General features: G+C 52.4%; 7 protein-coding genes across 7 annotated transcripts; 4 read left to right on the forward strand and 3 right to left on the reverse strand.

The window, feature by feature from the left end:
• Nucleotides 1-450: 450 nt before the first annotated feature.
• On the reverse strand, nt 451-1134 carry SCP_0905900 (hypothetical protein; the record flags this gene model as incomplete). The annotated part of the gene is made up of 3 exons (XM_027761822.1): nt 451-656; nt 701-1039; nt 1101-1134. The coding sequence occupies 3 exons, from the start codon at nt 1132-1134 to the stop codon at nt 451-453; spliced, it is 579 nt and encodes a 192-aa protein (XP_027617623.1).
• Nucleotides 1135-1148: 14 nt separating this feature from the next.
• Nucleotides 1149-3917, reverse strand: SCP_0905910 (hypothetical protein; the record flags this gene model as incomplete). Its single annotated transcript, XM_027761823.1, has 7 exons — nt 1149-1645; nt 1692-1875; nt 1928-2107; nt 2155-2448; nt 2891-3334; nt 3386-3634; nt 3684-3917. 7 exons carry the CDS (start codon nt 3915-3917, stop codon nt 1149-1151), a joined length of 2082 nt encoding a protein of 693 aa, XP_027617624.1.
• Nucleotides 3918-4250: 333 nt separating this feature from the next.
• SCP_0905920 (predicted protein) lies at nt 4251-8697 on the forward strand (the record flags this gene model as incomplete). Its single annotated transcript, XM_027761824.1, has 8 exons — nt 4251-4376; nt 4429-4612; nt 4659-5156; nt 5242-5688; nt 5733-5819; nt 6658-7052; nt 7100-8106; nt 8154-8697. 8 exons carry the CDS (start codon nt 4251-4253, stop codon nt 8695-8697), a joined length of 3288 nt encoding a protein of 1095 aa, XP_027617625.1.
• Nucleotides 8698-12768: 4071 nt separating this feature from the next.
• On the forward strand, nt 12769-13704 carry SCP_0905930 (hypothetical protein; the record flags this gene model as incomplete). The annotated part of the gene is made up of 1 exon (XM_027761825.1): nt 12769-13704. The coding sequence occupies one exon, from the start codon at nt 12769-12771 to the stop codon at nt 13702-13704; it is 936 nt and encodes a 311-aa protein (XP_027617626.1).
• Nucleotides 13705-13926: 222 nt separating this feature from the next.
• On the forward strand, nt 13927-14262 carry SCP_0905940 (hypothetical protein; the record flags this gene model as incomplete). Its single annotated transcript, XM_027761826.1, has 1 exon — nt 13927-14262. One exon carries the CDS (start codon nt 13927-13929, stop codon nt 14260-14262), a length of 336 nt encoding a protein of 111 aa, XP_027617627.1.
• Nucleotides 14263-16227: 1965 nt separating this feature from the next.
• SCP_0905950 (hypothetical protein) lies at nt 16228-17832 on the forward strand (the record flags this gene model as incomplete). The annotated part of the gene is made up of 1 exon (XM_027761827.1): nt 16228-17832. One exon carries the CDS (start codon nt 16228-16230, stop codon nt 17830-17832), a length of 1605 nt encoding a protein of 534 aa, XP_027617628.1.
• A 4147-nt stretch (nt 17833-21979) lies between these two features.
• SCP_0905960 (Aldo-keto reductase dtxS3) lies at nt 21980-23268 on the reverse strand (the record flags this gene model as incomplete). The annotated part of the gene is made up of 6 exons (XM_027761828.1): nt 21980-22013; nt 22063-22412; nt 22466-22876; nt 22930-23064; nt 23115-23150; nt 23197-23268. 6 exons carry the CDS (start codon nt 23266-23268, stop codon nt 21980-21982), a joined length of 1038 nt encoding a protein of 345 aa, XP_027617629.1.
• Nucleotides 23269-23907: the final 639 nt, after the last annotated feature.

Genomic DNA, 23907 nt, shown 5'->3' on the forward strand with positions numbered 1-23907 from the left:
CTCGCTGCGCTGGAACAGCTAGCTGAGCACCCGCGCAGCCATCAGTGACGGCCATAGCTCTGGGCCCATCGCATTGATCAGTGACCAGTTGGTTGGCAGGACACGCGTGGCCGTCCGCGACGGCCAAAGCTGGTGTGGGCAGTAGCTCAAATGCAATGTAACTATTTTTCTACGGAAAGAGTTGGGAATCTCTTACTTCTGAAGCAGCATATAGTATCAGGTCGTTGCAATGCTTTAAGGATGGGTAGGGTGCTGATTGAATGCCGTAGAAACTTGAGCAATAATTCTGGTTATGGTTCGTGCAATTGTATCTCAATTTCAGCCGGGCACTGCATATAATAGTCATCATATTCGTAAAATTCATAACACTGTTGTCAAAAAATACATGCGGTGCGACGAGAGGAGACAACAAGGCAGGACGACAAAAACCGAAGATGTGCACGACCCTTCTCACTTCCCGCCTTTATGCAGCTTGCCCCTTTTCTTATCCTTAGGCAATTGGTCGAAGGTTGTGGGCTGCTCGTTTTTGCGAGCCTGCTTCACGACTTCGGCTGAGGTTCTCCGCGTACTCCCTCGAGTGACGCGTCGGGGAGGCTCAGGCGCCGGCACCGGCGGCTCGTTGAATTCTTTGATGGAGTCTTCATCCGCCAGTGAACCTATAAGGAATGAGATAATGAATGAAGTGAGCGATGAGACTTACTGAGTTCGGAAGGTGGCTGAATGGAGTCCCGCTGCGAGAGGTCCGGGGTCTCAGACAGGTTGACGTTGTGGCCGAGCTCGAGGGAATTCAACGAAGGGGAAGTGGGAGGCGGAGGAGATGGTGCGGTGAGAGTATTGTCGATGTTCATAGGAGCCTCCGTGGTGGACGCTTCCTCCGGCTGAGCCGATCTCTTTGCCACCGGCTTGGGTACCTCCTCTTCCATGCTCTTGCGGTCCTTACGCTTCGTGCCCGCATGGACCATCTCCTCAGTCGCGGTTGGCTGAGCAGCCTTGCGCCTGTTCTGGTACGTCACCTTGGGAGTCTTCGAGGGGACAGGGGCTGCTCCAGAAGTGCCAGGGGTTGGTTCATCGTCCTCTTCCTCTGAAGAGCTGGGAATGACCGCTGAGCTCTTCGCTGCTTGTGCCTTCTTCCATGGCTTGCACTTCCCTTAGGGCAGATCCTCCAGCACCTCCATGTCAGAGTTGTGGACGTTCGCCTGCTTTTGCTGAGGCTTGGGCTTAGTCTTCAGCACCTTGGTCTTCAGCGGCGCCCTGGGCTTCGGCTGCACCCTGGGCTTCGGCTGCACCTTGGGCTTCGGCTTGGGTGCCTTGGGCTTCGGCTTGGGTGCCTTGGGCTTCGGCTTGGGTGCCTTGGGCTTCGGCTTGGGTGCCTTGGGCTTCGGCTTGGGTGCCTTGGGCTTCGGCTTGGGTGCCTTGGGCTTCGGCTTGGGTGCCTTGGGCTTCGGCTTGGGTGCCTTGGGCTTCGGCTTGGGTGCCTTGGGCTTCGGCTTGGGTGCCTTGGGCTTCGGCTTGGGTGCCTTCGATGAGCCATCCTCGTCGGGTTCCGACGGATCCTCGGTGTCCTCATCGGAGTCATTGTCTCCGGACCCAGAGTCATCATCTCCGGACCCGGCGTCATCGTCGCTGCCCACAGCAAAGACCTTTTCTGCGGGAGGGTTAGCCACAATTCATATTGAAATCAAGTCACTTACTGATCACCGTACTCACCCTGATGAAGCCTTGGTGCATCACCGCCTTGTTGAATGCGATGTTGTTCAGGAAGACGTCTGGCATCTTCACCGCAATAATCCTGTAGACGAGGACCGGCTTTGCCTGCGGGGGCCGATGAACCCTACCGATAAGCTGCTCGTCCTCCTGTGCCGACCACAGAGTATCCTGATGCGCGTCCATTAGTTAAATAAGCAATGTGAATGACGCAACGATGTACCACGACAATCAGATGGTTGGCGCACACGATGTTCATGCCTGCCAGCCCAACACCCGACATGATCATGACGCGCGGTCTGTCTCGATCCGCTGCCTTGAACTCCTTCAGGCTGACTTGCCTCTGCATGAGAGTGATGTCACCATCGTACATGACATACTTGATGCCATAGAGGTCCAACACCTGCCGATCTGTGAGTAAGACATGAAAATGGGGGATTAGGTACTCACCGCCCCAATCAACAGCAAGTGGCTGGGGAAGTTGATGTATACGACAATCTTGTCGGGGCTCCCGGCGACCGGATGAAACTCCACGTAGTCGGGGTGGTTCTCAAGCCCAGGGCCAGTGACCGCCAGCGGTGCAGCGCCGTCGGTCTCGAGATGGTGCTGCAGGACCTCAACCAACATCTCCAGCTTTTTGGAGGGCTTGTTGCGCCAGTCCTCCAAGGTCTTGGGGAGTTCGTACTCGAACTCGTGGTTGCACCCCGGATGGGTGAGCGCACGGCGGATGTTGAGGTAGAACAACTGAAAGAAAATTTTATTAGCATCGTGACACGATGGTCTTGCACAGCCGTCGTCGACGGCCGCACGTGTATGGAACACCAAAAATTTGGTCAATCCATGCAAAAGGGTGTGGCATCGTGACACGATGGTCTTGCACAGCCGTCGTCGACGGCCGCGCGTGTATGGAACACCAAAAATTTGGTCAATCCATGCAAAAGGGTGTGGCATCCTGCACAGCCATCGTGGACGGCCACTGTGTGCACCGAGTCCAAAAGTGTAACCTCGCACAAGGAGCGCTCCCTCCCTGCGCGGCCGTCGCAGACGGCCACAGCGCACATGGAAATCCACAGCTGCCAAGCCTGGAGCAGTGGCGCCTTCCCACAAGCTGGAGGAGGCGTGCACAGGGCGGCCATCCGAGACGGCCGCGCACAATACCCGATGCGAAGAGAAGGAAAATGCTCACCTTCCCCAACGTGTACTTCGCCTGCTTCACCACCACCCCATCCTCGATCATCTGCTTCGCGATATCGTCGAGGTTGTCCAGCTCGTACTGGTGCAGATCAACGACAAGAGGGAGATGGATATACGGGGGCAGCCCGGAAATGGGTTGCCCCTCATTGTCGACCGACGCCTGCGTCCGGCAGATGACGGCGCCCTGGAAGCCATGGCGGATCACCTCGATCCACTGGACAACCTTCTCCCATTTTTCGCTGTTGTTGATCATCGCGGCCGCCTTCCCCTTGCCATGGACGATGTTGAGGATGTGGGTATCTTCCCCCGACACCTTCAGCACTTTGCGATCCCATCGTGCCGCTGCCCGAATCTCTTGCTCCATCAGCAACGTGTTGTCATCGTTCTCGATTGCGAAGGCCACAAGCTTCAAGAGACGGCCCATGTTCCACAGGTCCTGTAATCTTGTCAGCAGCTGAGAGCGGGTACTGCCTATCCGAGCACTCACCGTCGGGTGCATCATAATCGGAGTCGCCATCAGCACGATCCTCATCGCACAAATCTCCATCAGGAACCGTGCCGCGATGTAGGTCCAGTTGAGCGTCTGGATTTCGTGCCCTTCGTCGAGGATGAAAACTCCCCATTTCATCGCGAGCAAGGTCAAGGCACCGTGGGTGGCGAAGCTGAAGTGCTGCACCAGCACATCCCACTGCGGTGTATTGATCGTCAGAGTCACCTTGGCATCGTCCTGCAGCACCTGTGTCCATGTCGAATGAAAGCCCAACTGACCAGAAAATTGTACTCACCATAACCGACGCCAGCAGAATTCTGTGGCTGGGATCGTGCAGCGACTTCGTGTACACTTCCTGCCACCAGTTCTCCCGCGACTTGAGCTTGTTTAGGTACAGCACAACGTCGAAGTCATGCTTCAGCAGATACCACTTGATCTCGGCCTCCCATTGGGGGATGAGATTGGTGAGCACAGCTATGAGGGACAGTCGTGCATCGAAGTTCCCATCGAGCTGCTCGTTTGAGCACATCTGGCACTTTCCTGTGTTCCAGTCAGCATGTGGCCATCCACGACGGCTGCAGTGCTCACCTGCAAGGGTCCTGCAGCACCATCTCGAGACCGACGGTGCTGCACCACTGGCGGTCACTGGCCCTGGGCTTGAGAACCACCCCGACCATGTGGAGTTTCATCCGGTCGCCGGGAGCCCCGACAAGATTGTCGTATACATCAACTTCCCCAGCCACTTGCTGTTGATTGGGGCGGTGAGTACCTAATCCCCCATTTTCATGTCTTACTCACAGATCGGCAGGTGTTGGACCTCTATGGCATCAAGTATGTCATGTACGATGGTGACATCACTCTCATGCAGAGGCAAGTCAGCCTGAAGGAGTTCAAGGCAGCGGATCGAGACAGACCGCGCGTCATGATCATGTCGGGTGTTGGGCTGGCAGGCATGAACATCGTGTGCGCCAACCATCTGATTGTCGTGGTACATCGTTGCGTCATTCACATTGCTTATTTAACTAATGGACGCGCATCAGGATACTCTGTGGTCGGCACAGGAGGACGAGCAGCTTATCGGTAGGGTTCATCGGCCCCCGCAGGCAAAGCCGGTCCTCGTCTACAGGATTATTGCGGTGAAGATGCCAGACGTCTTCCTGAACAACATCGCATTCAACAAGGCGGTGATGCACCAAGGCTTCATCAGGGTGAGTACGGTGATCAGTAAGTGACTTGATTTCAATATGAATTGTGGCTAACCCTCCCGCAGAAAAGGTCTTTGCTGTGGGCAGCGACGATGACGCCGGGTCCGGAGATGATGACTCTGGGTCCGGAGACAATGACTCCGATGAGGACACCGAGGATCCGTCGGAACCCGACGAGGATGGCTCATCGAAGGCACCCAAGCCGAAGCCCAAGGCACCCAAGCCGAAGCCCAAGGCACCCAAGCCGAAGCCCAAGGCACCCAAGCCGAAGCCCAAGGCAGCCCAAGCCGAAGCCCAAGGCACCCAAGCCGAAGCCCAAGGCACCCAAGCCGAAGCCCAAGGCACCCAAGCCGAAGCCCAAGGCACCCAAGCCGAAGCCCAAGGCACCCAAGCCGAAGCCCAAGGCACCCAAGCCGAAGCCCAAGGCACCCAAGCCGAAGCCCAAGGCACCCAAGCCGAAGCCCAAGGCACCCAAGCCGAAGCCCAAGGCACCCAAGCCGAAGCCCAAGGTGCAGCCGAAGCCCAGGGTGCAGCCGAAGCCCAGGGCGCCGCTGAAGACCAAGGTGCTGAAGACTAAGCCCAAGCCTCAGCAAAAGCAGGCGAACGTCCACAACTCTGACATGGAGGTGCTGGAGGATCTGCCCTAAGGGAAGTGCAAGCCATGGAAGAAGGCACAAGCAGCGAAGAGCTCAGCGGTCATTCCCAGCTCTTCAGAGGAAGAGGACGATGAACCAACCCCTGGCACTTCTGGAGCAGCCCCTGTCCCCTCGAAGACTCCCAAGGTGACGTACCAGAACAGGCGCAAGGCTGCTCAGCCAACCGCGACTGAGGAGATGGTCCATGCGGGCACGAAGCGTAAGGACCGCAAGAGCATGGAAGAGGAGGTACCCAAGCCGGTGGCAAAGAGATCGGCTCAGCCGGAGGAAGCGTCCACCACGGAGGCTCCTATGAACATCGACAATACTCTCACCGCACCATCTCCTCCGCCTCCCACTTCCCCTTCGTTGAATTCCCTCGAGCTCGGCCACAACGTCAACCTGTCTGAGACCCCGGACCTCTCGCAGCGGGACTCCATTCAGCCACCTTCCGAACTCAGTAAGTCTCATCGCTCACTTCATTCATTATCTCATTCCTTATAGGTTCACTGGCGGATGAAGACTCCATCAAAGAATTCAACGAGCCGCCGGTGCCGGCGCCTGAGCCTCCCCGACGCGTCACTCGAGGGAGTACGCGGAGAACCTCAGCCGAAGTCGTGAAGCAGGCTCGCAAAAACGAGCAGCCCACAACCTTCGACCAATTGCCTAAGGATAAGAAAAGGGGCAAGCTGCATAAAGGCGGGAAGTGAGAAGGGTCGTGCACATCTTCGGTTTTTGTCGTCCTGCCTTGTTGTCTCCTCTCGTCGCACCGCATGTATTTTTTGACAACAGTGTTATGAATTTTACGAATATGATGACTATTATATGCAGTGCCCGGCTGAAATTGAGATACAATTGCACGAACCATAACCAGAATTATTGCTCAAGTTTCTACGGCATTCAATCAGCACCCTACCCATCCTTAAAGCATTGCAACGACCTGATACTATATGCTGCTTCAGAAGTAAGAGATTCCCAACTCTTTCCGTAGAAAAATAGTTACATTGCATTTGAGCTACTGCCCACACCAGCTTTGGCCGTCGCGGACGGCCACGCGTGTCCTGCCAACCAACTGGTCACTGATCAATGCGATGGGCCCAGAGCTATGGCCGTCACTGATGGCTGCGCGGGTGCTCAGCTAGCTGTTCCAGCGCAGCGAGGGGGCGCCGCCAAAGGCTACACCACCAGTGGCTGTCGTGGACGGCCACCTGCATCCACCAGGTGAACGTTCTGTGCCGCATGACTCAGCCACTCAATCGCACGGAGCACAGCCCCCCCGCGGCCGTCGGCAATGGCCAGTCTCCTCCGGTAGTGCACAGTAGCCGGAAAAGCCAACATCCGCCATGCTAAAAGTTTTGATGATCGGCATCACCATCACCATGAAACTAGTTTTTCATTCACTAGCCGGAAGCCACCTGCATATAAACAGGTCGAGGAATGCTCCCATCCCACATCGCCAAAATGCCTCCTTATCCCGACGAGCTGCTCCCAACCTCGCAGAGAACTTTAGATCAATTTGTCAACCGTGCCAAAGCAATCTTGGAAGATGAAGACAATGAATACAGAGTCCAGAACTTTGTAACATTCATGTTGGCTGGTCGAGAATATGTCAACCACTCAGAATGGCACGTGTTCGTCAATGCTCGCCAGGGCTTTGCTGCCCCCCCATCGGATAAATACACCATTCGTCGAGACTATGATTCCCTGTTGGGTATTTCCCGATCATTACCCTACATATCACAGCTGGCGGCGTTTCCAATCCCCTCATTCAGAGAAACACTCACCACCAGTGTTCACATGGCTGTGAAGATACAGACCACGGAGGTGAGTGGTTTTGGTCGCAGTCTGCACTATGCTAATCCAGATCATAGGGTCAATGTTCCGTTCAGCTACACAAGATCCCTAACATATTATTTGGGAAGCTGGCCAATCACACTCAGACCAGATTGTTTTTCCCACGGCTCTACGTATCTGGTGGTCTAGGACGCGTACCCCAGCCAGCCCTTAAAAACTTATACAATAAGGTCATTCGTCCCACGATCAATGAAATCCTGCCAGCCAATGTCTCTCATTGGCCTGTCAGCTACGAGCAAGCTTTTTCGCAGGCTCAGGATAGGCAAGGACAGCTGCATCACCACTCTGTGGATGTGCCTGGACACTACATTCAGGAGTTTGGAAGGGAGGTTATCCGAAGATGCGATCAGGATCGGGATCTCAAGGGCGCCTTTTTCGTCCATGAATGTCGTGGAACAAAGGATGCCACCATGCACAATGGAACATTCCGATTTGACCGGGAGGAGTCTTTGAATGATCTTCTCAGAGATTATGACGCCGAGAATATGGAGTTAGGTGAGTGGTATGTCGATGTGGCCCTGGAAGTCCATTGTCCTGGCCATGTGTTACAGTGGCTGGAGGATGGTCATTGGAATGTCCTGGAGGAGCTCTTTCCAAACTCATCCGTGGCCAGGATTGATCAAATGGCACGCAGCCGGGCCCTTCAGGTGGATCAAGTCGCGCAGCTCACCGATCTCACTGGGTTTCGCATGGAATGTCCAACTATGGGCCGGGCAGACAGCATCATTTATGCTCAGATCTACACTACGGACAAATCCCCGACATATCAATTGCATCGAGGCGCTTTCAGTGCCAAGAGTGCTCGGGACTTGTACCCCGCCAAAATTGACCGACTTCGGGCGGATTATACCAAACTTGGCGAGGTGTTTGGCAAATGCAGTGGGTATGGAGAGTATGAAGCCCAGGATGGAAATGTGCGTGCCGAGGTTCGCGTGCGAGCCACCCGCATTTTGGAAGTCCTGCACACCTTCGAAGATGACTTTATTCAGTCCAATGTCATTGCCTACGATGACAGCACATGGTGGTAAGCAGGTCCTCTTGCAGTATCAGCAGCACTCTGAATTTGCATAGGCAATTTAAATTCTACCGGCTGGCAGCATTGAATTATGTTCTAGGCAGACTTAATGAATCTCTGCCAGCCCAGAGAATATGGATCCCGTCTCTTATGCTTGGTGCAGCAGTCATTTGGATGGCCAATGCCCTAGTATCAAGGCCGGGGGAGTGGAAGATTGACAAGGAACTCAGCGATCAGTGCTCCCAATGGTACGACCCTGAACAGGATTCGCATGATGATGACGATGATGAGCTAGGAGAGAATCTTGAACCAGTGAGGGGAGCACGTGGGGTCTACTTTCTCTCCGACATTCAAGACGATCGGAGCACTTGGAGACTGCCCGGCACCAGACTCATGGAACAAGCACAACTCCTCGTACTGTATGGGGCATTGGACATGGCCGAGTTGAGCTGCATCATGGGCGCCGGAGTTGCCGTTCACAGGATGGAACTCGCAAACAAGAGGTGCATGAACAACCGCACCCAGCACACTTTATCAGTGCAGTACATTCAGCCAGACCTGAATCCCGCACAGCTCCCGGAGTTTAGGCTCAGGACCTGAGGATTTGTCCTACATCCAGAGATGCGGATGCGAGGCCTCGATGTCTTAGATGGACCTCCGTCAGATGAAGAGTCTGATATTGACAGGGTGGCACAGCGCATATGGTGACAGTTTCCAAATGATTTGATTCAAGTGTCTCCCAATTACAAGAAACGCTCGGACGGCCCTTACACCACTCTCACATGAACCGAACAGGACAATGCCACTGCCGAGGTCTTCCTGTCCTTTGAGATCCCTTTTCATGAGTTCTATGTCCGCTACATGTCACAGGAACATTGGGACACAATTCTGTTTGACCGATTCTTCCCCCCGAAAGGCTACGTGCCCACTAACAGGGTGCAAAACCAGTCTGGGTGCAAATACTATGCCGAGTATGTCTCTTTCATGAATCGTCTCAATAACAAAGCTGCGCGGGCGGCTCGGCAGGAACTTCGTGTGCTGTTCAATCAGCTTGTGTGGGTACCTAATATGCTATGCGACCGTATTTGGACCACGAAGCCCATGCGAGGACGCAAATATTGGCACTTTCCTCCGGGTTCCGGGTTTGCTCCTCAGATTGCTCTCAACACGCACATGTACCACACGAACATTATTTCCATCAGGGCAGCCAATCCTGACTGTTACAAAGCTCCTCTCTGAGGAACACGCGGACGACTTCCGCCTCTACCTTTACCGATCACGTGACAATGACATCACAGAGCCTAGACTGACCATGTGACAATGACGTCACTGACCACATGACCATGATGTCATCATGGTCATCACCCTTATCTATCCGGCACGGATCTACCTGATCATCTGATGATATGTGCCTTGTGCTCAAGGCATGTTTACCTCATGTGCGAGATCCAGACCTAGGACGCACTTCCTATCACACATGCGACAAAGGCATGTTTGCCTCACCTTTGCCTTACCCTTACGATACAGATACCGAACCTCATGGGCATGGCCCTAGACCCTGATACATGCGCTAGACGCACGACGACCTCGCTGCTGCCTTGTCTTTGCAGCACGACCTATTCCCCATATGGACAGATTGTCTCTCACGCAGAGTCATGACTGACTCAGCATTCTCACGACCGTGGGACAGGTATATGAACCCTGTGCCCTTGTATTGATACCGATGGACCAATCGTAGTTCTAGTATTACAGGTAGACAGACGCCGCCTGTACTTGTATATAAGACCGACAGGACAAGCTGGAGTCCCCATCTTGTCCTGGTTACACATCAACCAGTTTTACCATCTACATCTGTGCGACGAATCGACCTTGGTCCGCAGACAGCGGCCAAGCGTTCATAAGACTGCTCCACTGGGCCGACCTCTGGTCATCGCTATAACTGGAGGTCGGACCCCTCTCGATTGACTTGAGACCTTGCAAAGGCCTAGTCATTAGATGACGAACCGGATGTACGGTGGCGCGACTGGCCCCCGTGACACTGACACTGATATAGAAGTTGATTCGAACAGCCCCGCTTGCCGTGACAGCTCATCGGAGGTTAGCGGCGCTGTGAGTGCCCCTGATGCAGCTATTGGACAACACGGGTCACACATCAACCAGCCTTTGGGCGCAATTTTCCACCAATCCCTGCCCCCTGCCCAATCGCCCCCTCCCATGCCATCGCCGCCAGCTGGACCTGACAGGATGGAGGAGGAAGTGTCCTCCCCTTATCAGCTGGATTCGCCGCCAGCTAACAGGATGGAGGAGGAAGAGTCCTCTCCCGTAAGGCAAAATCAGAGACCACGCACTCCTGATTCACCTTCCCCTTATCGTCATGCTCACTCTCGTAATGGAATCGTTCCCGGTTCTCGCAATTGATAATGGAGGGCTATTGCGCGAACAGTTGCCCAAAGCTAGGTAACATTAACTACATCCCATTATGTACTTAGTCATCTGCTACTCCCCACTCCGATCAAATAGACACCCAACTTATGCAATTAAATAGACAACCCTTTGTGTTTATAAGTGAATACTTCTCCATGACACTGGCCAGTCAGAGCCCTGAGCGGCCGTCGCAGACGGCCACCTGTGGAGTGCCATCTGCAATCAGCAGGTGACGAAGAACAGACATACCAGCTGGATCACGGATGGTATTCCTGCATCAGAGCTGCATCTGCGCGGGGGAACAGCAACAGCCAGGGGTGACGGCCACTACTGTTCCTGTGTTTCGAGCATGCTACCGCGAGTGAGTTTATAATAGGCCAGCATGCAGCACACTAAACGGCCGTCGTGGACGGCCACCGGTGGAGTGCCACCTGCAATCAGCAGTTGATGAAGAACAGACAGCTCTGACACAGGATATGGCAGTCCAGGATTGCAACCCGTGGTCCAGTAGCTTATGCTTGTGCTAAGGAACAGTAACGGCCGTCGACAACGGCCACTACTGTTCCTGCATTTCGAGCATACCACCGGGAGTGAGTTTATAATAGGCCAGCATGCAGCACACTAAACGGCTGTCGCGGACGGCCACCGGTGGAGTGCCACCTGCAATCAGTGGTCGCATGAGCACAGCCATATGCAGAAATGGATATGGCCGTCCTGGACGGCCGCCAGCAGTCTGACCACCTTTGTTCTGTCCATCACAATCATGCAACCATCTGTGTTGGGCCATTAGTGATAAACTAAAGTGGCCGCCCGAGATGGCTGGCATAGTGGTTGCACTGTGACTGTCCAGAAACTAATCTGACTAGAATAAGATGGAATTCTAACCTCAAAAAACATGATTTATTACAGATTCTCCAGTGGTGCTATATACTTGAGCTATTAACCAGGCTCTAAACCTGAGTAAAGTTCTTGGAGCAAATTTGTACTTTCAGTTACATTCATCAATGATTATTTTTAGCTCAATTTAAAAAAATAATTGAATTGTTTTTTTAGCCTATAGTGCTCACATTTACGATTGGCCATAGTAGTTACTCAAGTGATTGTTATTCAAGCACACAACAGCTCAAAGCAGGCTCACAGACTTAAGATCAGTCTAGTTCATTAAGGAAGTCATGATTTCCATGATGCTATCTTCTAAGAGGTCAATAAAGACCTTAGTTAGAACCATACTTGAAACTTGTGCTCAGCGCTCGCTCTGTCCGGTGGCGTCGCCAAGACATACATATGCTCGCTCTCCCGAGGAAAGCGCATTTAGCAGCGTCCAGGCCAAATACACCCCCTCGCTAGTAGCTGCATCGGCGGCGGAGGAGGCAATGAGCATTTCGGCAACATCTTCGCCCAGAACGACAGCGCTGACCAAGTACTTGAGCGTCGGACGAGTAGGTCCTGCAGGTGCACACGATGGCGGAGGAGAATGTGTTGTTATTCACCGGCAGTCGATCCCTGCAGCTGGGAGTATTAGAACCGATACTTGGCAGAAAAATTCGCCGACAACAACTCCAAGATCCTATTGTCTATATTCGGTAGACACGTTCCCTAAAAGGACCATCCGGCAACATCCAGGCAGGTGCCAGCAGGACCTCCACTGGACTACAGCCGAAAGCTTGCACGGACAATTGCGAGGTAAAAAACCAAGATACTATCGCAAGGACATGAAATCAAGGCCAAAGACGGCTCCTAACGGTAGTACAACCCCTCTGGCATCCTCATAGCCTTTCTGGGGGAAAAAGCCTTGTAAGAAAAAGTTTGGTCTGGATAAAATTGCAAAGTCGGAGAAGGATCGGAGTTATTTTCCTAAGGTGTTATTTGGGCAAAATGAGGATGTAGGTGCGCTACCTATCGAATATTTGGTACCGCGCGGGTCGAGCCGAGAAGTATTGGAGCAAATATTGGGTGATTTCCACGATTTTGATTGCATTTTGTGCCGGGGAGTCGGGGACAGACCTTTGCGGAGTTGCCCTGTGCCAGCATCCGTTTTACGACGCGTCAACTTAAGGTTGCCGACTTTTCCATGCTCTGCGGGTCCGCGGCCGGGGTGTGTAACTGAATCAACGTAGATTGCGCACAGACTTCCAGACACTCGCGTACATGGAGTCTATAGAAGTTAGTCCTATCCCGCATCCTTCCCTTCTCCTCGCACCAATAACGTTATCTTGACGCAATTGCAGGAATTTAATGACACTCCAAATGAACACCGCAACGACGCATACGAACACCTCCTCGAGTGTCAGGATATACATGTTGTGGATGGATGCCACAGTCGACTCCGCGCAGTGGAAACTCGATGCATTGCAAACGCTTCACGCACGCTTGGTCGCGCACTGCGCACTGGTCTCCTCGCTGGCCGCACCGATCAGACTCATCTCGGAGGACCTCCTTCTGCGCATTCTCACATACGCATGGCCTTGCACGATGAAGGACAGGCCACAGTTCACCCTGTCTGTCGCGTCTGTGTGTCGGTCTTGGAGAGAGGTAGTGATTGAGGCGTCCGAGCTTTGGTCGACGATACCCATTAGTATCATTCATCCGTGTCTCCCCAACCTCCGGCTTTTCATTGAGCGTTCGCGCTTGCATGGGTTAGAAATCAACCTCCACTCCCTTCGATACAAAGACTATTCTGAAAGTGGCAATTTATCTTCACGGGAGGAACAGGAGCACAAAAATGTGGTTGTGGTACTGAAACTTCTTGTCCCTCATCTCAATCACTGGAAGTCCCTCTCGATATGTCTTCCGATCAATTACATAACTCAAGTGCTTGCCTCTATGGAAGGACCCGCCGATCTTCTCGATGAATTATACGTCTTCCCTAAGGGTTCAATGTATGGCTTCCTGAAATCCTCTGTGTTCCCTGCTCATTTCAAAGCTCGGAGATTAACCATCCTGGATTTACATGGTATACAATTCCCCGAAACAGTGGTTTTCCAGGATGCTCTTCCTGCATTGCGAACGCTCAAGCTGTCATATGCAAAGATGCCAGGTCGAAGGAGTATGCTGCAGATGTTGGAGCCTTCGTGTCACCTCGAGCATCTCGAGCTTGTAACACCACAATTCGTCGCTCGGTTGGGCGTTGATTACTTTCCGAGAGTTGCCTTGGTGAAACTGAAGTCTCTTTCATTCGGTTAAATCCCACCCGACGAAGTTCATGCACTGTTGTACTGTTATCCCATTCCCTACGGGTCTCCCACTTCCTGCAGTTTTGAGGCCCCCCTTGTCGTGCAACATTCCCAATTCTTTCCATCACTGCGTACAGTTCACATCGACATTCCGCATCGTTATTCGAGCAGACCTTTCGTCGTCACCTCGCGGTGTATCCAAGGTTTTCGATGTGTGCATATCGATTCGTTCATGCGCCGTGACAGCGACGAGTTCGCCGAATGTGTGGGTGACACGACGGGTCGGCTCTCGTTTCCTGGGCTATCACCTATGGTCATCCACAGCAAGCATAAAGTTTCTGTGCAGCTGCTCCGCCGGGTGGTACAAGGGCGCTCTCCAGCAGGTCCAAATAATACGCAGGATGGTGATAGTTCACCCTCAACCGTTGAAGAGGTGAAGGTCTATGCCCCGCACAGCCTTCCTGCAGAAGACCAGGAGTGGTTCGAGAGGAACTTAGAAAGCTTCTCGTGGTCATTGTCGGAGGACGGGGAACATGACTTGCTCACACTTTGCTTCGTGTCTGTGTGAAGAGTCTCATTTCTATTAGTATGCTCTCAGTGGTACTGGTAAGCATTATATATCGTGGACATTTCATAACCTAACTGCTGTTCTGTATACTCACCCTCTAGGTTTACTTGCTGTCTGTCGTGTTGTCAATTTTTTTGCCGAATTTCATCCTGCTATGAATGCACATGCTCCTTCATGATATGTGAGGCAACTCGACAATGTCTGACAGAGGTGACTCTTCAAGCTAAATATGCACAGGGAACCCCATCTAACCTCCCCAGTGGATCGTCCTCATCAACTGTGTCCCTTGCAAGTTCGAGGACTTGGTTTTACCTCATGCGTTGATATTACAACCTCTGTCCACCATGCAATGCTCAGGATGACGCGTGCATGAATGCCCCTTTCGTCTCACACCTCCAGGCGTGACAGCACCCGCAGATGCGGGCAAAGTTGCAAATCACGCTGGATTCTTCCCGCTTCGATATCTCTGCGGGAACCCTCTAGGCAGCTGGCTTTAAGTTCCTTCTGTCAAATCGCGTGCCCTCGCAGAACCTAGTCATCTGGAACCCTGATCACTCGACATCACACATTATAAACTACTTCCCGCGTGCAGAACTACGGATGGTGCATTGCATGGAGGCAAGGCCCTGCACCTCCAGTTTACAGCGCGGTGACATTGCCGGTTATCGCATCCTTCTCCTGTCTGGTGTACTTCCAGCGTACATCTGATGGACAACGTATGCATACAAATCTTCTTCTGCCATCGCGTGCTCCTGCAGGACCTAGTCGTCCGGACACTTGAATGCCAGGTCAGTCCCGGACTCGCAGTTTTTTGGGTATCAATCGCATGGGCAGAGTTGCCGCTCGCTCGAGACGAGGATTATGATGGAAATGGGCCACGATTGGCAAGTCCCCAGCTGCAGATACACGAATGCTGAAAGGGTATACTGTAGTGCTGTTGCCTGAATGCACATTATCTCGATCCTCCATTGCCAGTGCAGCTGGGCGTGGATTCGGCCTGGATGTGCTTTCCTCGGGAGAGCGAGCACATGTATGCCTTGGCCGGGTGGCAGTATGATTACTGACATGGACAGCAAGCAAGGCAGCCCTATGGCAACCTTCAATGGCCCATCGCTGTATCCGGGGCAGCTGCGCGACACATCCGAGTTACGTCGAGGTCACGTCCGCAGACACAATCTATCGACATTATCATGCATTGCCCTCTCAGAACAACGTTGTTCACATGGGGCACGTCCTGTTGTTACGTTAGTACTTACGGTGAGGATGTAGCTGTCCGAGGTGACCGGTGACCTCTCGTCCAGGTGCGCACCCTCAGACTTCGACAACTGTACAACCTGCTTGTCTTTGTTCGCTCTGAGGGGGGGCAGTGGGCTGACGGCGAGCAGCGGCGACCGCACAACTCCGTAACTTGTTCACAAAATCCATATCCCTGCCACGAGCAGCATTTAGGTGCTCCGCGGGGGTTGTGCAAAGCATTGGATCTTCCCAGTAAATGTATGACTCTTCTGTACCTTCTCTGGCAACGATTCCTACAGGCCAGGTGGAGGCAATTAAGCATCGCTATGATGCACAAGTCTGTCAGAGTCTGAAGTGGATACTCTCCATTCGTTAGGCCATCGTCCGTCCATCGCTAGGTCCTCTTCTCCGCAAGTGCCTGTAAATGCACTGCTGCCGGGTATGGATGCCATCACTGTTGGGGAATTGTGGAAGTAGACAGTCAGACTCTTAAGATCGTATCTCAGTCTGTGTTTGGTAGCCACGTTGCTTAATAGGATCCCGAGCACGTGCCAGCACACATTTTCACCACGCGTCTGGCTTCAAAAGTGCTGAGTATCGAAAATCCAGGCTCTCACCAAGGTGTGTAACTGTATGCGTGCATAGAAGTACATATGAGTACAAACTGACCTTTCTTTGCGGGCTCATTAAAGGCAGGAAGGCGGCCTTAGACGTTGGTGTGCTAGGATCATGGATCGAGTGTCAATAGAAGTCAGTCCTCTACCCCGTTCTACTTGCATTGACAATGTCATGACCCGTCCGCAGGAACTCAATGATACTCCATACGAACTGCGTAGCGACGTATACGAACGCTTGCTAGAGTGTCGGGATGTCCATGTGCTGAACGTCGCAGTCAACCGGGTGCAGCGCAAACTTGACATGTTACAAAGGCTTCACTCGCGCTTGCTCGCGCACAAGGCTCTGGTCTCCTCTCTGGCCGCACCGACAAGACTCATCTCGGAGGATCTCCTTCTACGTATTCTCACGTGCGCATGGTCTTGCACGGTGAAGGGGGACCGGCTACAGTTCACCCTGTCTGTCGCGTCTGTCTGTCGGTCTTGGAGAGAGGTAGTGATTGAGGCGTCCGAGCTCTGGTCAACTATACCCATTAACGTCATTCATCAGTGTCTCTCTAACCTCCGCCTTTTCATTGAGCGTTCGCGCTCGCGTGGGTTAGAAATCAACATCGACTCCCTTCGATACAAAGACTATTCTGAAAGTGGCAATCTATCTTCACGGGAGGAAAAGGAGCATGAAAACATGGCCGCGGTACTGAAACTTCTTGTCCCTCATCTCAATCACTGGAAGTCCCTCTCGATATGTCTTCCGATCAATTACATAACTCAAGTGCTTGCCTCTATGGAAGGACCCGCCGATCTTCTTGGAAAATTCTCCGTCTTCCCCAAGGGGTCAATGTATGGCTTCCTGCGATCCTCTATGTTCCCTGCTCATTTCAAAGCACGGAGATTAACCATCCTGGATTTACATGGTATACAGTTCCCCGAAACAGTGGTTTTCCAGGATGCTGTTCCTGCATTGCGAACGCTCAAGCTGTCATATCCAAAAATGCCAAGTCGAAGGAGTATGCTGCAGATGTTGGAGCCTTTGTGTCACCTCGAGCATCTCGAGCTTGTAACGCCAGAATTCGTCACTCGGTTGGACGTCGATCACTCTCCGAGAGTTGCCTTGGCGAAATTGAGGTCTCTTTCGTTCAGCCATATCCCTCCCGATGAAGTTCGTGCACTGTTGTCTCTTTTTTCCGCCCCGCACTTGAAGTGTTTGACGTACCATTCTCCCAATTCCTACGGGTCCAAGGCTCCCCTTGTCGTGCAACATTCCCGATTCTTTCCATCACTGCATACAGTTCACATCGACATTCCGCGTCGTTATTGGAGCAGACCTTTAGCCGTCATTTCGCGATGGATCCAAGGGTTTCGATGTGTGCATATCGATACGTTCCTGGGCAGGGACAGCGACGAGTTCATCGAATGCGTGGGTGACACGACAGGTCGACTCTTGTTTCCTGGGCTATCATCTGTGATCATCCGCAGCAGGTGTCATGTTTCTGCGCAGCTGCTCCGCCAGATGGTACAAGGGCGTACTCGAGCAGCTCCAAGTAACGTGCAGGATAGTGATAACCCACGCTCAACCCTTGAGGAGGTGAAGGTCCATGCGCCGGATAGCCTTCCTCCAGAAGATCAGGAGTGGTTTGAGAGGAACTTAGAAAGCTTCTCATGGTCATTATTGGAGGACGATGAACATGGTTCGCTCACACTTAGCTTCGCGTCTGTGTGACGCCTCCCATTTCTACCAGTACGCTCTCCAGCATTAGTGGTACTGGTAAGCATTATATATCGTGGACACTAAATAACCTAGCTGCTGTTCTGTGTACTCGCTTTCTCAGGTATGTCTGCTGTCCTTCGTGTTATCGAATTTTTGTCCAATTCTATCCTGCTGTGAATGCACGTAGTCCTTCACGATCTGAGGTGACTCTATGACGTCTGACAGCAGTAAATTCACTCTAACATGCACAGAGAAGTTCCCTGCTGGAATATCGCGCACTCGAAGGCCTAGTCATCTAGCGCGCATCGCTGGGTCGACTCCAGAATAGACCTCTGCAGCCGGGTCGCAATCACATGGACGAAGCCGTTCTTCAGAGATGAGAATACTGGCGGAAATCAGCAAGTCCCCAATGCCACGAATTCGGGCGCGAGAGAAGTCATGCAGTCCTCTTGGTATACACATCGCATATAGCCACCATCCAACGATGCAGCTGAATATGGATTCGGTGACTGTCGTGTGTAGTCCCGTCGACGCTCGTACTCGTGTTACCGCCGTACCACACAGCACAACTTCGCGAGCTCAGGGACATCCGGACGAACTCGATTTGTCCCGGTGCGCTTTCTTTGGGAGAGTCGACTCCTGTACAGCTTGGCGACGCGAACACATGCGGTGATGAACAGCAAACTAAACAACGACACTCGAAGTCGACGCTGTATGCTCCGCGTCGAGTTGCGTCTCGACGTGGCGCCTGGTGGATGCAAAGCACCATCAGTCGACACACGCGTCCTCAGCATGTTCCGTTGAGAACAACTGATGTCTGGAAAGAGCATGCGCGTGTGCTCTTGTATGACGAGAATTTGTGACCTCGTCGAGGGTGCAGAGGTAAGCGATTTCCTCTCACGTGCTGCGCAATCTCTACTGAACGCACTCCCACTTGTCCAGCATGGTTGCGGCACAGGAGCTGGAGCCACTGGAAGAACGTCCCTGTGAGCTTTAACATGGCGATCTGTATTCTCACCAACTTGTTGTGCTCCGTTAGTGCTACTTACCATTACATCATTACTTGTACTTCCACTACAACCAAATCCACGTACGGAAGGGCTTTTATGGTCTTCCATGCCCTCGTCATCAACGTTCGTCGTAGGCCCGTCGGGGAGCTGTGTCCTAAGTACATGTCATCGCCGGCTCTGCCGTCCTCAAGCACTGCACCCCCTTTCCGTTTTTCAGGTGTCTACGTCTTGCAGTATAGGGACGTATGCATCACAGCCTAGTTTTTATAGCTTCTATAATATTTGGAAGATAAAAAAATTCCTAAACAGATGATCGGGCAACTTCTGAGTGACATCGACGCACTTTCATTGGCCCTTAGCGAGCGACACTCTCAGTTTTGATCTTTGTGAGGCGCTTTATAGTGTGTTGTATGAGCATCTTATAGTTTTGCTCACCCTGGTTGTTCTTTCCGGTTTAATGTGGAAGGTGACCGCGGCGTAGCCTCAGACGTTGGGTTACCAGATTCACGGATCAAGTGCCCTATCCTCCCTCTATTTACATGAACAGCTGTGACGCACTGGCGCTGTACAGTAGTATATTTTCCTCGCTTTTACGTTTGGAAGGGACATTACCTAAATAGATCATCGGGCAACTTCCGGACCACGTCGTCGAAGTTCAACCTGTGCTTCCTCGCCGCCCTCGGCACTCTAAAATCTACTCTTTGTGAGGTGTGTCTTATAATGAGCATCTCAGAATTGGTTCGTACTGACTTCTCTTGCTGCTTTCATTCAGACAGGAAGACAGGCTCAGACGTTAGGTTACCGGATTCGTAGATCAAGTGTCAATGGAAGTCAGTCCTACGCTTCACTTTTCCCCAATCAATTATTCACATTAACGACATTATGGTACAGGTACTAGAGGAAATCAACGAAGGTCCGTATGAACTGCGCAAAACGGAGTTCTATCGTTTGCTCGAGCACTAGGACCTGGACGCGCTGGACGTTGGGATCGATCGCGCGCAGCGCCAGCTTAACGCATTGCATACTCTTCATGATCGCCTACTTGCGCGCCGTGCTCTGTTGTCCTCGCTGGCTGCCCCCATCAGACGAATCTCGGAGGACCTCCTCCGACAAATCTTCACGTGTGCATGGTCCGATACGGAGACGTTGGGTCGGCCGCAGTTCACCCTGTGTGTCGCATCTGTGTGTCGGGCTTGGAGAGAGGTTGTGATCGATGCGTCCGTGCTCTGGTCGACTATTCCCCTTGACATTGCTCATCCATCTCCATTTGCCTTGCCCCTGTTCATCCAACGTTCGCGCTCACGAGGGCTAGAAATTGACATCCACTGTTCAAAGCACCCGTATGCCTCTGACAACTCTGAAGATGACTATGACTATATCCCTTCCACTGACTCTGAGGATGAATCCGATGTTGAATCCTCTGATGTAGAGTTGGATAACCGGTCGGACGCGGAGCCGGATGATCGGTCTGAGGCAGCGTCGGACTACAAATCTGATGCAGAGCCAGACTACAATTCTGATGAAGAGTCGGAGGCAGCATTTGGCAAAGACCTCATTTGGAGAGACAGAAGGCACTTAACCAAGATCTTGGAGCACTTCGTTCCTCATCTGCATCGCTGGAGGTCTTTGTCAGTTGTACTTCCATTTCCTGATGACCTGGAAGATGTAGCTGCATCGCTGCGAGGACTTGCCAATATTTTGGAGAAATTGCACATCTGTTACTTGCCATGGGGTAGGGGTGGGAAACCGGTTTTCTCTTTTCCTGCTCAATTTCAAGCTCCAACGCTGCACACCTTCGAGTCCTCTCATCTACCATTGCCCACCAGTCTGGTTATCCCAAGGCTTTTCCCTGCACTGCAATCACTTAGACTGATTGATGCCAGACCACTACTAGATGTGTCGGGTCTGTTTCGGGGATTGCAGCCTTTACAACACCTTGTGAGCCTCAGCCTTGAAGGAGGACATATTAGAAATGCCCTGCAGGTTGATGATTCTTTGAGGGTCCATCTGGCGAAACTGGAGGTCCTTGCAGTTGCAGATCAATCACCGGCGGATATCTCTATTCTTTTCTCCATCTTTACGGCCCCACGGATGACCTGCTTCCGCTTCAAATCTCCATCTCCTTCACACTTCCGGGGTCCGCTCATTCCACAATGCCCACAACACTTTCCATCACTCCATACCATTGAATTCGTTCTGGAGGGCAGGTTCAGCATCCATTATCCAGTTATCTCAGAATGGATCTGCGATGTTCATGTCCAGTGTGTACGCATCACCTTGCCTTACCACACTTGCAACATAGATGCGTTCCTCGACTGCATGGTAGTAAGAAGTCAGTGCTTTGTTGGATTGTCATCTGTCGTCATTGACAGCTCATGGGACTCTTGGGATCGCCCCGAATCTGTCAAATTACTTCGTCGCATGGTACAAAATCGCATCCAAGGTGGGACTCCTCACCTCGAAGGCGCCGGTATCGGGAAGTCGCCTGTAAGGCTCCAAGAGATTCGGGTCCACACCAATATCGAGCTTCCCCAGGATGATCGTGAATGGTTCGAGGCGAACTTAGATCGTTTCGAGTGGTCACAAATACGATTGACCACGGGTAGCTCGGTTATCTTGTCCTTCGCGCGTGCTGGCTGTGATTTTCTGTGAACATCCAATAGGTCATAAGCCAATAACTATATCATGACAGGTAAGCATTTTGATTCGCAAGCGTTACGAACTAACCTCCCTTTTGTTTTCCTGATACTAGGTCTGTGTTATAACTGCGCCCAGGAACTATTCAGTTAGCCTTGTATTTCATTGTGTCCTGAGAGCGTATGCCATAGGAATATAATGCTATCAGCCGTCAGCGCTACAAATCCAGTTCTCAAACGACATGTGAGCTCAAGGGAGTCGCGTCGCGCAGCGACAAATTCCTTCCACTCAAGTAGGCTCCGAGCACCACATGCTCTAACTTCGGAAGGTTGAAACCTATGTCAAGAGCAAGCGTAGGAAGAGCAGTATTTCAGAACACTACATTTCCTTCACGGTGACATAGAATGTGTATTTTTCCCATAATACTAGAAGGTTACACTGATGCTACATCCCCATTAGTCGACGAACGACATCAATATACTGGAACATGAGACCACCTAGACAGTTATCTTTCAGGCGTGACCACGGATAGGTCTCGGCTCATATCTGCACGAATGATCAGTATCCATTCAAGGATACAACAACGCAGACGTACGGCTCCTCAAGGTACGCGATTTCCTCCGGGGTGAGGTCCACGCCCTGCACTATCGCCTCCTCCAAGCGCGAGACAGAGCTGCAGCCTACAATTGGGCTGGTAACTTTCGTCTGGATCCACGCCAACCCGATTTGCGCCATTGCGACGCCTTTCTTCTTGGCAAGTTCCTCTACGCGGGAGATGATGACCTTGTCGGACGCCTTGATCTTATTCTCGAAAACTGTTCCCTTGGCAGCCTCTGACCGGGTGGTTTCAGAACCGAGCGGACGTGCGAGTGCACCCGCAGCCAGAGGAGCCCAGGGGATCAGCCCAATGCCGTTGAAGTTGCAGTATGCGATCATTTCACGTTCCTAGTACACGTCAGATGCTATGTCGGATGACCGTAATGCAAGTGCGAACCCACCTCCTCGCGGTACAGCAATGAGTACTCATCCTGCATGCTGACGAATTTGGTCCAGCCCCGCTTATCCGCGACCTCATTCATCATCGCGAACTGCCAGCACCTCATAGAGCTCGCGCCGATATACCTGACCTTTCCGCTCTCGACGAGGTCGTGCAGCGCCTTCATAGTCTCCTCCACGGGAACGGTGTCGTCAAAACGGTGAATCTGGAGGAGATCGATGTAGGTGGTGTTCAGGCGCTTGAGAGATGCTTCGACCTGCTTGAAGATCGCGCCGCGCGAGAGGCCGGACTGGTTCACATATTGCGGTAGCGACCTCAACTGAGGATTGATGGAAGTGCGCACGCCGACATCTTTGGCGACGAGGCCATGGCACTTGGTCGCAATGATGAGTTCTTCGCGGGGGATGTTGTACTGTAGGGTCTTCTTCAGGAAACTCTGCCCGAATTGGTTCATGCAGAACAGACCTGTGCGATAAACTTGGCAACGATACGCTCGGATTCACCGTTGGAGTATACATTGGCTGTATCGATGGTTGTGACACCGCGATCCCAAGCAGCCTTCAAGAGAGGGATTGCCCTGTCCTCGTTGATTACCCAGGGCTGCAAGTCACAAATGAGACACATCGGGCGCAACAAACGAGGACACTCACCGCCCATTCGGAAGACCCAAAGCTCATAGCCCCGAGCTACAGGATGTCAGGAGCATCCCGAGCGAGGAAATAAGACACTTACAATGGGCACAGAAACGCGGAGACCCGACTTACCAAGCTGGCGATATTCCACCATTTTGAGGGTAGAGGACATCTGTCGAACGTACTGCTATTGTGGGGGGAAGGTGAGGCTTTGCCGGAGAGCCGTGCATAGCGATAGCTCTGGCAGCGGTTATAAATGCTACACCCAAGATCTTCGAAGGCTCGATAACACACGATAAATGAACGCGACGACGTCGAATTCCGGCAGCACTCCGAAGTAAATCCCAGTGCGAGGGTCAGGAGGGACGTCCACCGTCTGCCCGAGCCTCGGATTGGCGGGTTCCGCGGCCCGACGCGTTCGTGATGCCTCCGGCATCTCGGCGTGCGCGCCCATTCCTACCAGCTTGCCTCTTTCGACAACATGTACCAGCGCTCATTTCTCTCCTTGTCTAGCATCCTTCTCAGTTGAGACGAACTTATCCAAGTTGAATAACAACGCACCTTCTGGATTTTACGCTCCCAGTTTCCTGCATATCTCTGCTCTGTTGCGCAGACACGAAAATTTTTATTCACTCACTCACTTCGTTATAGGATCTTTGATACGGCGGAGAATACTCCTACCTCACGGCACGGACGATATGCATTAAATGCATTGCTGCTCCCCGGAATGTCCCATGGTGAAGACACTGAGAGTCCAAAATCGAAGATTCGTGCACCTATCTTGATGGTCTCTGATATTGCGATGAATTCT

The sequence above is a fragment of the Sparassis crispa genome (assembly GCF_003851025.1).
Source record: "Sparassis crispa DNA, contig_000008F, whole genome shotgun sequence".
Taxonomy (NCBI): Eukaryota; Fungi; Basidiomycota; class Agaricomycetes; order Polyporales; family Sparassidaceae; genus Sparassis; species Sparassis crispa.